General features: G+C 47.9%; 1 protein-coding gene across 1 annotated transcript in view; it reads left to right on the top strand.

Moving 5' to 3' along the window:
* Nucleotides 1-936, top strand: part of LOC115915799 (atherin-like) — a 77,819-nt gene extending 76,883 nt beyond the window's left edge. Inside the window, exon 4 of the mRNA XM_030969476.1 lies at nt 811-936. Coding sequence (XP_030825336.1) covers nt 811-936 — 126 coding nt within the window. The remainder of the gene's footprint in view (nt 1-810) is intronic.
* Nucleotides 937-13,748: the final 12,812 nt, after the last annotated feature.

The following is a 13,748-nucleotide window of genomic DNA, read 5'->3' as shown; positions in this document are numbered from 1 at the left end:
GGAAGGGCAGAAAGACCCTGCCAGGCTGGAGTTCAAAAATAAATACATCAGAAATACTGGGCCTTCAGGCTCGATGGTCTGTTCCTCAAAAGACAATTTTGGAAGGCATTGCTGTGCTTTTGTTCTTCCATTAGGCAGCTGAGGAGAGAGCATTGTTTTCCTCCCCTCATCCGTTCCCCTTGTAGGGGAAGAAGGAGGACTTGGCCACCCTGAGCCGAGCATCCCAGGGGAGCTCCCAAAACAAAGGGCTGCGTGGAGGAGGATTCCGTCATCCTGTCCCCGCCGTCCCCTTCCCTCCCTTCACCCTGCCCTTGGCATGGCCGGGGAGCACGGGGAGGGGAATGTTCCTCATCCTCCTCCCTGGAAACCCAGCTAACTTCTCTTACCTCCAGGTTTGCTGCTGCCTGTAGGCTTGGCGAGGCAGCCCCGGGTTTGTCCCCTGCCAGGAAGGTGTGTGAGCCCTGGCATGCTGTGGCAATGTGACGTGTCCAGGTGTGGTGGCTTGGGTATCACAGCGCTCCTGAGGAATGTGGTGTGGGTGTTCCTGGATGTGGGTTGAGGCTCTGTGGACACATCCCAGTGTAATTTCTCTCCTGTGTGCTGCAGGCATCCATCCTGATCTGCAGAGGAGGCCTGTGGGTTGGAGAGCATCTCCTCAGCCACGCTCTGCGTGACCCTGGAGTTAATTCTCCGTGCAGGAAAATGTGGCTGGCTTGTGGAGCTGGAATGGTTTTAGGTTTATTTTTTTTAGGTTGTGTAGGTTTATTTACAAATAGCTGGACTAACACCAAGCTATCTTGTTTTGCCCAGGCTCCAAGACTGACCCTGCTGAGAGCCCCTGAGCTACTGAACTCTATGAGCGGAGACCACTTGACTGCACTCAGCACCTTTCAGGATCAGGCTCTAGGTAATTATTCTAATTCTTTGCCTGGATGATAGGGGAAATTTGCTGTTCTGGACTATACAGATCATCTGAAATGACATTTCTAGTTGTTTGTCCCATGAACCTGTGGATTTTTTTTCCCTGCTGAAGATTGTCACTCTAGATCAGTGGCTAGGCACTACAATAAAACCTCAGATCCCTGCAAACATAAAGCAAAATACCAGTCTTGTTTCCAGAGGGGGAATCATAGAATGATTTGTGTTGAAGGAACCCTAAAGACCATCTAATTCAAGCCACTTGTAATGGGATGTGTTCAACTAGACCAGGTTCCTCAAAGTCCCATCCATCTTAACTCCAGTATTTCCAGGAGTGAGGCATCCTAGAATTGCTGGATCACTGTTATGGTAATGGTCACCAGCTGTGGTGCTTGGGAAGTTCTCCTGAAGTTAACTTGCAGAGAGCTGTAAAAACAAACAGTCAATATCAAAAAAGGTGTTCACTACCATCAAAAGCAGTCAAAGGCTTAAAATACCAATACTTGTTGGCAAGGATGCTTGTTCAGATCAGGCTTTAAGAATTGCTTGAAACCTACAGCTGCAGGAGCCTTCTTTTTAAAATAAACTCAGCATCTTATTTGTCTGGGTTTACAGTAGCTTCATTTTCCTCCAGACCTGACCTCACTGTTGTGCCTCTGAGGAACTTTAAATCCTTGCTCCAAGGTGGATAGATGGAAATGGAAGAGCCTGGGGCCTGGCATTGTCCTGCTCTGCATCTTCATGGAGATGAAGATGGTGCTTTGCCTGGGGGGGGTAGTGAGCAGGATTAGACCCAAGATTTGTGCTTTTATCCCAGCAAGGCCAGCTCAAGCAGAGAGCACAAGATGGAGAGGTGAGGATATCAGGGGTGGGTTTTAAGGGGAGTAAGAAGGAAGCAGGATGCTGTGGATGTTACTCCAAAGCACTAAGGATGAAGGATTTCCTGTAGGATTGACTTCCTGAGTGAGATGACATTCCATGCAAAATTCTCCACGCTGATAGAAGTATCAGTCAATAGAGGGTTATAATTTTTAACCTGATTTGCTGAGTTTTTCCCCAAGTCAATAAAAACCAGCTCCACACTGATTTCAGCAGAGGCTGAAGCCCAGCTCTCAGATCAGACTGGCATGAGGGCAGAGGGTCTTGCTGCCCCCTCTCCCAGGGCATCCTCTGTCCATGCAGGAGCAGAGGGCTTTTCTGCAGCCCTTGCAGCTCTGTGTGGTGACACTTTCAGGTCTCAGGCAGGAGGACATTGACTGTGTTGTTTCCTGTTTTGACAGTCTCCATTTCAAATCCTCTGTAACACAGCTCTGTGCAGGCAATTAGAACACCACATCCCATGTCCTCCTCCCTTGAATATTGCATTGGGGATCTAAGCTCATGTTTCCAGTGGGGAGGGAGAATACCCAGACCATGAAACATCCTCAGAAAGTGAAAGAGCGGAAAATGAAGAATGAGAAGGAAGGAATACATTCAGCATCAGGGCTGCAGTGGGATGTTTTTCTATATCCACACAGAATTTGTGGGAATGGGGTGCTCCCTCAATGCCAAAAGTCACAGGCTTTGTGTTTAAACTGCTGCTGTCAAAGCTTGGAGAATAACTAAAACAAAAAGGTCACAGGTCAAGTGGATGTTTTCCAATTAACCAGAGCTCCGTTTAAATCCTGGGGAAGGAAATAACCCAACAAACATCCACCAGCCCTGTGCCTGTGTCCCCTGCTCAGGTGCTAGCTGCTGCTGGCAGCAGGTCCTACTGGGACATGCCACAGGCTGTCAGCTGCCTCAGCATCCTGAAACAGTCCTCAGGCAGCATCACCTCCCCAACAGATTTCTGTGCAAATTTCAAATTCAGCAGGATTGGTTTCAGATTTGATCTAGGTCAGCAATCAGGAGGGTCAAGAGGCTGCTTCAGGTGAGCATGGAAGGTGAGAGAACACCAGCCTGTGGGCTGGAGGCTCATCCTAAGCCCCTGCAACACATCTTCAGCCAAGGGCTGGTGTTTGCTGCTCTAAATTCAGCAGTTTTGGGTAAGCAATGCTTCAGGGGAGCATCAGGGCAAATGTGTCTCTGCCACTGCTGCACATCGCCCCTCGCAAACTCCCCCCACAAGGTTTTGGTGTGGCCAATTGCTCTTCCCTGAGTTGTAGCCTGAAAATAGGGATAGATAAAGGCAAAGTGTTCTGGGAGCCATGCCAAGCCAAGGCACCGAGTTGTTAAGAGATCTGTATCTCAATAACAGATTTTTTTTGGTCTTTATCAGCTTTTAAGAGAAAATACGATGCTTGCAGGAGCAGATTGAGATCATCCTAAGGAATGGAGCTCTCCTTTTAAAATAGTATTGCTTTTATTACTATTATTTTAATATAATAATAATAAGATAATAATAATAATAATAACAATAATAATAATAATAATAATAATAATAATAATAATAATAATAATAATAATAATAATAATTCTGCAGTGAAGCCATATATGAGAATGTTATTTGTGTAGGAACTGGAAATGAACCTGAAATGATCAGCGTATTTTTTTAAAGGCACTTTACAAGTAATTTGGCATTGGAAAAGGTACAACTATCCATCAAAGCAGGGCTTGGGGATAAAATAATTAGAAATCACACAACCATAGCAAAGGAAGATTAGTGCTAAAATTAGAAGCCATAAAGTTGTTTTTAGATTAGGCTGGAATCTGGGCAGGCTGCTTTATGGTAGACTGTTACTTTAAAAAAATGTAAGGTGAGAGGTGTGAATTGTCTGCATTTGGTCGTGTCCCAGTGGAAATGCTGTTGTGAATGTTGGGTGGGATGATCTATGAGGTGAAATTCAGGGAAATCCTCAGGGGATGGAAGTGCAGTCCCGTGTGAAAGGTGACCAGCTGCTAAAGGAGCTGGGTTCAGTGCTGAGCGCTTCTCCACAAGCGTGTCCCCGTAGGTTTGGTTTGCTCCTAGTTTTGTTTCTGGGTTGTAGTGGCCAAACACCCACACTGCATCCAGAAAAGGTGGTGGGATGGCTGGAATTGGGAATTTAGGTTGGAATTTCCACCCACAGGTGGGGTGGGTGTGAGTTGGAGCTGCTGTGGTCCCCAGACCTGAGCTGTGCCCTTGGGTCCAGACAGTGAGATCAGGTGGGCACAGCCCATGGAGCTTCATCACTTTGTTTTCCTGCTGGACCTCCTCTGGCATGAATGGGAATGAATCCTCTATCACAGACAAACACAAAATTCATCAGAGGACAGATCAGGAGAGCTTGGGGTCTTCATTCTGCACAAGAGAAGAATCCAGGGACACCTCAGAGCCCCTGCCAGGGCCTCAAGGGGCTCCAGGAGAGCTGCACAGCCACTGGGGACAAGGCGTGGAGGGACAGCACAAAAGGGAATAGTTTTGCAGCAGAAGGAGAGATCCAGACTAGATAGAAGGAAGAAATTTTTTGTAATAAAGGAGGTGAGGCCCTGGCACAGATTTCTCAGAGAGGTGGACGCTCCATATATAAATCCCTTCAGGAAAAAGGGCCTTGGTACTAAAGCACTTCTGGTATACCTGGAAGGATGTAACATGAGCAAAAGGCTGGAGGACAAGGTCAGGCACATCCAGGTGTTTTCACTGAGGAAGATGTCTCTATCTCGAGGAGAGACCCCTTCACCCAGAGAAAGATGACTTCTTCAGGGCTCATGCCTTTAGATTTGGAGTGGGGGACTGCTGGGATAGAAACCCAAACTTTGTGGGATGTGCTGCCTAAATATGGACACAATTAGGTGTACCTCTTCCCCTGGTCCCAGCAGAGGTGCCAAATGGAAAGGGTCTCAGGTTCCCTGCTGTCTGGGAAGCACCAGCCCTGTTGTGACCACCCACAGCATCTTCCCTGCGCGTGCATTTCCCGGTGCCTGCAGGGGAAAAGTGGAGTTGAGCAGACTGCCTGCTCCCCCCCAGCACGCTCCCCGCTGTGCCTCCAGCTCAGTGAAAGCAGGACAACTCCTCATCGACTCTTTGTAGCCCGAGAACAGAGCCTTGGAAAAGTCCAGCAGCGGGAACTTTACTAATTCCAGCTAATGACTCCGAAATACTGACTGAAGGGGGAACAATTGCGCATCATCAAAAGTCGCAGACAAAAGAAATGCAGTGCATTGTAATAGCAAACGAAGCTGAATCTGATCTGATGGAGCACCTTTCATATTCCAAGCGTTTCAAAGCCCTTGGCAGAGTAATGAGCTGCATGCTGACAGCGGGGCCACTGGACTGGGCTTTATGTGGCCAACAAAAGCCAGCACAGTTGTTGGCAGAGGACTGCTCGTGGTGGGAGAGGGGATGGATGGTGGCTGGCATGTTGGTGCTATCCTGTGCTTTCCTGGTGTTTTTAGTGCTCTTGGATCTCTGGCTAGTGTTTGGATGGGTGCTGGAGGCGACCAGGCAAGATATGTTGGTCTTTCTTAAAGGGGGCTTAAAGGAAAGATGTAGACAGAGTTTTTAGTGGGGTCTGTGGTGAGAGGGCAAGTGTTGATGGTTTTAGATTAAAAGCAGGGAGATTCAGACTTGGTGTGATGGAGAAAGTCTTTATGATGAGGGTGGTGAGGCCCTGGCACAGGGTGCCCATAGCAGCTGTGGCTGCCCCTGGATCCCTGGGGGTGTCCAAAGCCAGTTTGGATGGGGCTTGGAGTCACCTGGGATAGTGGGAAGTCTCCCTGGCCCTGGCAAGGGGTTGGAACTGGATATTAAGGTCCCCTCAATGCAAACCATTTCAGGATTCTTATTTAAGAGGGGTGGAGAGACACGTTCTGACACACATGAGGATCCCTTGGTGCAGCTGAGAATAGCCCTCGGCCTCCCAGGTCACCATCTGGCCCTCTAATCTTGTGGTCCCCATGACAGTTTCATGAAGGCCCACGTACAACTCCGGCTCTTTAATTTTAGCTAAGCCAGAATAGCTCTGGTGCAGCTGTGGGAACAGATATCTTAGCCCTCAAACTATTCCTGTGGCAGGGAAGTTTCTTGCCAGTTGCGAGGAGAGGAAAAGGTTAATTGCATATTTTTTTTTCCTTTTTTTCTTTCCTTTTTTTTTTCCGAAGAGGAAATAAGTGTACCTACCCCACCCTAAGGGGACAGCACAAATCTGTCACCCCTTGCTGGGTGGGGGCAGGCAGCTGGGCTGTGTTGAGGAAGTCACCCTGGGGAGGGAAGGGGTTTGGGGCATGGGTGGGGGGCCTTGGCTGCCTGCCCCGAGCTGCAGGCAGAGAGGGGGCTGTGGTCCTGGGCTGCATTAGACAAGGCTCTAATGCTGTCTGCAGAGCCCTAGAATTGCAGAATGGTTTGTGTTGAAGCGACCTTAAAGCCCATCCAGTGCCATCCCCTGCCATGGGCAGGGACACCTTCACTATCCCAGGCTGCTCCAAGCCCCATCCAGCCTGGCCTTGGGCACTGCCAGGGATCCAGGGACAGCCACAGCTGCTCTGGGCACCCTGGGCCAGGGCCTGCCCACCCTCCCAGCCAGCAATTCCTAATTCCCAAGATCCCAAAATCTGTCCCTGCCCTCTGGCCCTGGGAAGCCATTGCCTGGCTGCTGTCCCTGCATGCCTTGTCCCCAGTGGCTGTGCAGCTCTCCTGGAGCCCCTGGAGGCCCTGGCAGGGGCTCTGAGGTGTCCCTGGAGCCATGGGACTTCTAACAAGTTAATCTCACCCAGGGCTGTAATAGAAAATCTGTACATGAGCCTGGTTTGGAGTTAGGAAATTTGCTGAGGGGTGAAGGAGATCTCAGACCTTGTCCTGTGTGACCCAGGTCCTTCAGTAACTCCTTCCTTCAGCTCCCTGCTAGCCAAGACCACCAGATTCCAGCAGCTTCACGGCTTTCCTGGAGGAGCATGTGGGTTGGTGTTGGGTTTGCTGCATCACCCCCATCCCAGCAGTCAAGGGAGGGTGGGAAGCTGAGCTGCTTTGGAAGCCTGGATCCTCCTCACTCCATCTGTGTTTCTGTGCACTCCAACTGGGTCGGGCTGATGCCATGGCAAGGCTTCCTCCTGCAGACAGCAGTCTTGCAGGCTGTCATCCTGCAGCAGGGGCTTGATGGTGTGCAGATGGATTTGCTTTCCTGTTTCCCTTCCTGTTAGCCTCGTGCTGAGGCTGGCCAGCCCTGCTCCCCAGGCAGGAATATCTCAAGAGGCCAGCTCACCATCTCCATCATGACCCAACCTCGTGTAGGTGTCCTGTTTCCACTTCTGAATCAATGCCCAAAGGAATATAAAAGGAACCAACGTTTTAAGTTTCTCGGGGAGCTGATTGCAATAAAAAAACCACACAGAGCCTATCCAAATCTTTCTTTTTGTGGTTTTATATCAGCAGGGCTGGTGTGAGCAGCCTGTGCTCATCATCTTCTGAGTGTAGAAGGAGTCAAATCAGCTCTGGGGGCTCAGGGGAGATTGTGCTCAGAGAAGGAGCAGGGGAAGGTGGAGTTGATGTTGGTCCTGGTGGTGTGTTTGAGGTGGATTTACATCCTTACACTTCTCCAGAGGGATGCTTTGCCCATGGTTCTCATTTCAGCTGAATGTTGTGGTAAGGACAGGAGGGGGGACATTACGAGGGGGAATGCTGGATTTTTAATTCCAAGCTGTCACTGTTTGGTCCAGGAGAGTATCAGTGGAGCCTGGGTGCTGTTTCCCAGAGGAGGGGTGGATCTGGTGAGCCTGTGGGGCTGTGGGGCAGTGCTCTGCCCAAGGCTGAGCCACAGCCCTGGGGCAGAGGGGGCTCTCACTGCCCCCTCTGGCACAGCTCCAAGGCAAGGGGCTCATCTGGATTCTGCCAAATAGGTTTCCTTGCCTCCTGTCTGGGATTCACCATGTGTCTGAGCTTTTAATATCACTTCACTCTGCGTCCCTACGTCCCATGCCCCTGTCCCAGATGTATTTGTTTAAGTGGCTTTAATTAACTTACATTTTCCTGTGCGTGACAGCTCCTTGAGGCTTTGGTAGCTGTTTTCTGTCCTTCCACAGTTGTCACTGACATGTAGCACTTTCCCTGCAGACCAGCTTTCAAGCCTACCGTGTTCTTCCCTTCCTCTGCGGAATTATTTTAACATACTGAAGGGAATTGTTTCCATGTGAGCATAGTTGCACACTCTCAATTGATTATTAGGTGTGATTTTCCTCATCCCTGCTGGTATCTAAGAGGATTTTGTGCAAGGAAGCCAGAGTGGCGTGGGATGATGGCTCAGGTCAGATAGATTTATCTTCACCAGTGACAAGACTGATAACTCTGGAGTGGCATGGCTACAGGTGTTATCATTTGGGTGTCTCCTCAAGAGTGAAGGTTAATGTCTTGCCACTACTGATCCATCACAGTGTTATCTGCAGGATTTACAGGTCTTCTCGTGCCTTTCCAGCAGCAGCAGATCCAGTTTCCTGGAGCTCTGAGCTGGGTACCTGCTCCCTGCTTGCAGCAGCCGTAGGGATCACATTGGCAACCCCTTGCTCTCATGGATTTGTTTGGACTCAAAGTCAGGGAAAATTCCTGCTTGTCGCTGCACAGTTTTATGTTTCCCCAGTGGGATGGACTGGGGCAAGCCCAGGGGTTCAGTGCTCTGCTGAGGGAAGGCATCACAGGATGGGTTGGAAGGGACCTCAGAGCTGATCTCCTCCACCCCCTGCCATGGGCAGGGACACCTCCCACTATCCCAGGCTGCTCAAAGGCATCAGGCAGGTGAAGGCAAGATGAAGGCAAGACAAGCCTTGATCCTGTCTTCCTGAGGATCGCCCAAAAAATCTGACCAGGAGGATGGAAAAGAGCAAGGAGGGACTCAGATCTGAAGTAAAATCTCTTGGGGAAAAGAAAAAAAAAAGGAAAGAGCAATAAATCCAGCAAATTAAAATGAAAAGGCAGCTTACATGAGTGACAATTGTACAGCATCAGATAACGCTGCATCCTGAATTCCAGTGGGATAGGAAATATGAAGCAAAAATCACTCAGGTGCTTCTAGATAGCGATAAGGAAAGCAATTCCCATTTACCGGTAGAAATAAAATAAGAGGTCGTGATAAACCCTCCATGACTAGACTGGATTAGGGCTCTGGCTGTGAAAATTCATTACAGGCATGCAAAAGAATGCGTATCGTGCCAGCTAAACTGACTACAAACACCATTTATTTGGAGAAGAGACGATTCAGTCAGAATAAATAGATTTCTTTCAAAGGGAAGGGAGGGTGATCTGACACAAATCTATATTCCTGCCTTGTCATTTATTATGCAAATAAGTCTCACACCTCTCTAAGACATGAGGGATGAGTTTATGTTGGAGTTTTATGTTGGAAGAATAATCTTAAACTGCTCCAAGGATTCCAGGGCCAGGCTGGGGTTTCTTGCACACAGTGGCAGGAGATGCTGATTTCAGGAGGGGTTCTGGTGGCAATGAGGGTCATGCAGCTTGGTCAGATGTTTTTTCAGATTTCCCATAAACCAACCCATCCCTTCACATTTTTTCTTACTGTTTGTGGTGTTTTGCTTAGGATTCTTATTTTATATTTTATTTATTTTATTTTATATTATTTAAATTTAAATTTAATTTAATTTATTTTTTTATTTTTTTATTTTATTTTAATTTATTTTTGCTTTGTTCTAGAGTCATAGAATCACAGAGTGGTTTTGGATGGGAGAGACCTTAAAGGTCTCCTAATTCCACCCCCCTGCCATGGGCAGGACACCTTGTACTATCCCAGGTTGCTCCAAACCCCACCCAGCCTGGCCTTGGACACTTCCAGGGATGGGGCAGTCACAGCTTATGTGGGAAATACCTTTTCTTGTATTTTCTAGTATTTTATTTTACTTTATTTGCTCATTCTCTGTAGGAATGACTATATATGGGGGTCATGTGCAGATGGGAGCCTGTGGTGTGTTATCTATCCTTATCTTCAGTTCTCTTTTTTTTTTTGGTATCAGCACCCATTAAAGCTGCATCACTCTGCTGGGCTCAGTGGAGCAGGACACGTTTGAGGTTCAGACTCTGAGGTGGTTGTAGGTGGCAGCAGAAGCACTTAGCCTGATGTGCAGGGACCGAAAAGTGACCTAACACCTCCCGTTCTAGCAATTACATCTCTCAGGATGCTAATTTTAGAAAGAGAATTGAGCTGGCAGGGGCCACAAACAGTGGATGAAACCCTGATACTCCATTCGGCGGAGAGAGGGCTGAGCCACTGTTAAAAGAACAAAAAAACAGCAACAACAGAAATGAAACAGAAAAGTATATCTAGAAGGTTTTTTTTTTTTCCCTGACAAGAACGTTGTAATTTTTGTAGCTGTGTTTTGGAAAAACTCCTGATGAATTGTGTGGTCCTGAATTATATATGTGTGAGCAAAGCTCCAGGGGGGGAATCCTGACTCACAAATCCACCAAGCTCCCATCTCTGAGATGGACTCTCTGTGTGACTCAGGATATGTGGATCTTCTCTCTAATGCAGCATGGAAGCCAGGGGGATGCTTGGGGAGTAGAGGGATCCAGGTGAGACATTGTGCAGTTGTGGGACACCCAGACAACCTGGTTGTAGCAAACACACACTCAAAGGACTTCCCTAAATGCTTGATCCCAGATCCTTCTCCATCCCAGCCAGTCCAAAGTATTTGCATAGATTTCTGTTTCTGGTGATCTTAGGAGAAGATAGATGGGCAATAGATGGCTTGTGATGGGAGTAAAGGACAGGGAGACAGGTCTTGGATGAGTAGGAAGGACTGAGCACCCAGCTTCTGCTGCAGCCAGGGAGGAGGACGGTGCCCCGCATGGGTGTCTTACTTCTCCAGGGGTATTTCACACTTGTGTTGTACCCTCAGCATTTCTCTGCTGCTGGGCTGGCTGGGCTCTAGCAGTGCTCTGGAGAGATTCTGCTAATGGGATCTGACCTGATGGCTTTGCATGTTTTAAGTAAATTAAACACAGCTGCTAGGAAAATCCAGTAACCTTAACAGCACCACGGCTCCATTGCCTGCATTGTAATTACAGCGGCAACCGCTGGGAAGTTCTACTTTCTGGTTTATTTTAAAATAACTTCTGAGGCACCCTTTGATCAACTACTTCATCCCCAAGTCCTGCCTGTCCTCTCCCAAGGTTTAACCCTTGCTGTATCTTTAAGCATCTGTCTGATCACACTTTCAGTCAGTCACAAAGGCAAGCAGCTGATTGCAAAAATTACTTTTCCATCCAAATATATCCTTTAATTTTTGAAGGACAATTTTAAGCCAGAGTTTACAGGGTACATGCAGACTGCAGACACTGAACTGAGTTTTATGGCTCCTGGGGAAGGGCAACTTGAAATATGCATCTTTTTCGTATGCTTCATCCAAAATCCTTTGTGCCCTGCAGAGAAATGGGGTTTCTGTCACAGTGACAACAGTAAAAGGACTTAAATTTATGTAGGGAGCAAAATTAGGAGCCTAATTAGTTTTTCCCTTGTCAGCCCTTGAGTGCAACTCATGCTGCAAAATCAAGTGGTCATCTCATGGCATGGCATAGCTGTGTGCTCCTTCCCTGCATTAAAAACTCACACCAGCTTCTCTGTAGGAGCTGCATGGGCTTAAATTTCTGAAGGACACCCAGGATTAGGGAAATGGCTCAGGGTATTCCATCAGAGCCTGTAAAAGGGCATGAAACAGCTATGTTTTAAGCATGTCCCAGGTTGGCTCAGCATTGTGGGGTGATGGTAGTACCTTGATGGCAGCGTGTTCAGGGCGCCACAGCTGCTGCACCTGAGGTCATGTTGTATTTGATTATATAATCATAGTTTGGTTTGGATGGAAAGGGACCTTTGGAGGCCATGTGGTTCCATCCCCCTGCCATGGGCAGGGACACTTTCCACTACCCAGGTTGCTCTAAACCCTGTCCAACCTGGCCTTGGACACTTCCAGGGGTCCAGGGGCAGCCACAGCTGCTCTGGGCACCCTGTGCCAGGGTCTCAGCACCTTCATCATAAATCATGGTTATGGCTACCCTTCAGCCTGCTGGACATGGGATGAGCTGTCTCACAAAGTTCTGAGGGTATGTTTTCCGTCTTGTTTTCCAACCTGATTCCTTCTCTTTGCATCCAGGCTACCCAGGACAGGCAGGTCCCAGCTGTGGAGCCCTGCTCTGCTCTCCCATCTGCTGTCAGCAGCACACTGATGTGTGTCTGCCTTGGAGAGCAAAGCGGGTGCCTGTGCATGTGATTTGGGTGAAAACACTGGCTGAGTGTGATTGAGGTTGTAAAGTTTATGAGATTCTGCATTTTATGGTAAATTTTAAATTGACGCTGCAATCAGGGGCATTAGGGTCTGTAAAGGAAAGTCGGTGTGATGTGTTGCAGAGCGCGAGGTGGTAATTTCCTCTCTTATATTGATCCTATCAACAGCAAAGAATGAAGCAGCTGCTTCTTGGAGGATTGGTTTTTTAATGTGTTCATTTTATGTAATTTGTAGAGTATTATTTATTATGTGGGGTTTTTCCCCCCTGTGCTGCCTTTCCCTCTTCCCCCATTTCTAGAAGGGTGCAGCACAGTCTTACCTACACTTCTCACCTGTGGATTTCAAAACCCCTTTCCAGCCACAGCTGATGCTGCTATTTTCACACAGGAAGGGGAAAAGTGAGCACTGGAGATTGGAAAGGATGTCAGCCCAAAGATGCAGCCAGGTCACTCCTTCTGGCCACAATCCACATGCTCAGTTCTTTCCGAGCTGGGAGCGATGATCTGTCTCAGGGCAGGTTGTTTTTTTTTTTTTTTTTGCTGGAAGAAACAGTCCCTGGCAATAAAAAAAACCCAGCAGTAATCATCCCAAACACTCTCCTAGGCAATGAAATGTCCATTTGTGCCAAGGCATGGTAGAAATGCCTTTTCAGAGTTTGTTTTCCATGTGGGATTTTCTGCAGGGGCGTGGGTGACTTGGCTCCCGTGATTCTAGAGGGCATCTCCAGGGCACTGCCCTGTTTGAGGCAACAAAGGCTTTCAGTGAAGCTCAGGAAGAGTTTGAGGAAGTCAAAGACTCTTTAGTGCATATGAAGGGAATGGGCAGAGGCCTTTGGGAGGAATTTGGGGGTTACCTGGGTATGAAAGATGTGAGATGAGCTCTTCCCCAGGCTTAGACCTATTACAGATGAATCACAGCAAAGGGGGTGTTTTTATGATGTTTGGTTTTCTGATATGCCAAGAAGATTTAAAAAGAACTGATTGCAAAAGTAATGGGCATTTTTAAGTAACATTTTATGGGGATTTCTTGAAAATGCTGTAATACAGCCTACTGTAGAAGCATCTGCTTCCCAGATTAACAGAGGGTTTGCAAACAGCACTTGGGAAGCACCCTCCAAGATTATTTCAAAACTGCAGAACAGATTTGGTGAATGATTTATGACATGGATTTGCATATCAGTTGCTCTTTCTCCTTTCTTTGTCAAATTTACTTGTTTCAGTCCTATTATGCACTAGCACTGGAACCATCCTGGAAGTGTGGATGTGCCAGGATTGTGCTGCTCATCACAGCAGGGGCCTGAGGGTGCAGAGCTGCAGGGCATCCCCATCCCATGCAAATGGGTTTTATTTAGGAGCTGTTGAAACTTAGACCAGGAGCTGGAGGTAGGCTGCAGTGGCAGATAAAAATACTGACTTGGTGCTCAATCTCCTTTTAGGGTCAGTGGATGTTTGGCCAGTGGAGTCTGGAGGGTGTTTCACACCCCAAGAGAGATACTGAAGTTTGGGTAACTGAATGGCTCCCCAAACACCCAAAATGGTGTCAACTGCATCCCCATGGGCTGCAGTAAGAGCTGGGGCAGCCACCACACGTGTAGCCACAATTAATCTGCTGGCCATAGTGTCCATTTTTACCCTAGGACACATTGCTTA

This window comes from Camarhynchus parvulus, chromosome Z (assembly GCF_901933205.1).
Source record: "Camarhynchus parvulus chromosome Z, STF_HiC, whole genome shotgun sequence".
Classification (NCBI taxonomy): domain Eukaryota; kingdom Metazoa; phylum Chordata; class Aves; order Passeriformes; family Thraupidae; genus Camarhynchus; species Camarhynchus parvulus.
This window is presented reverse-complemented; position numbering and strand designations above follow the sequence as displayed.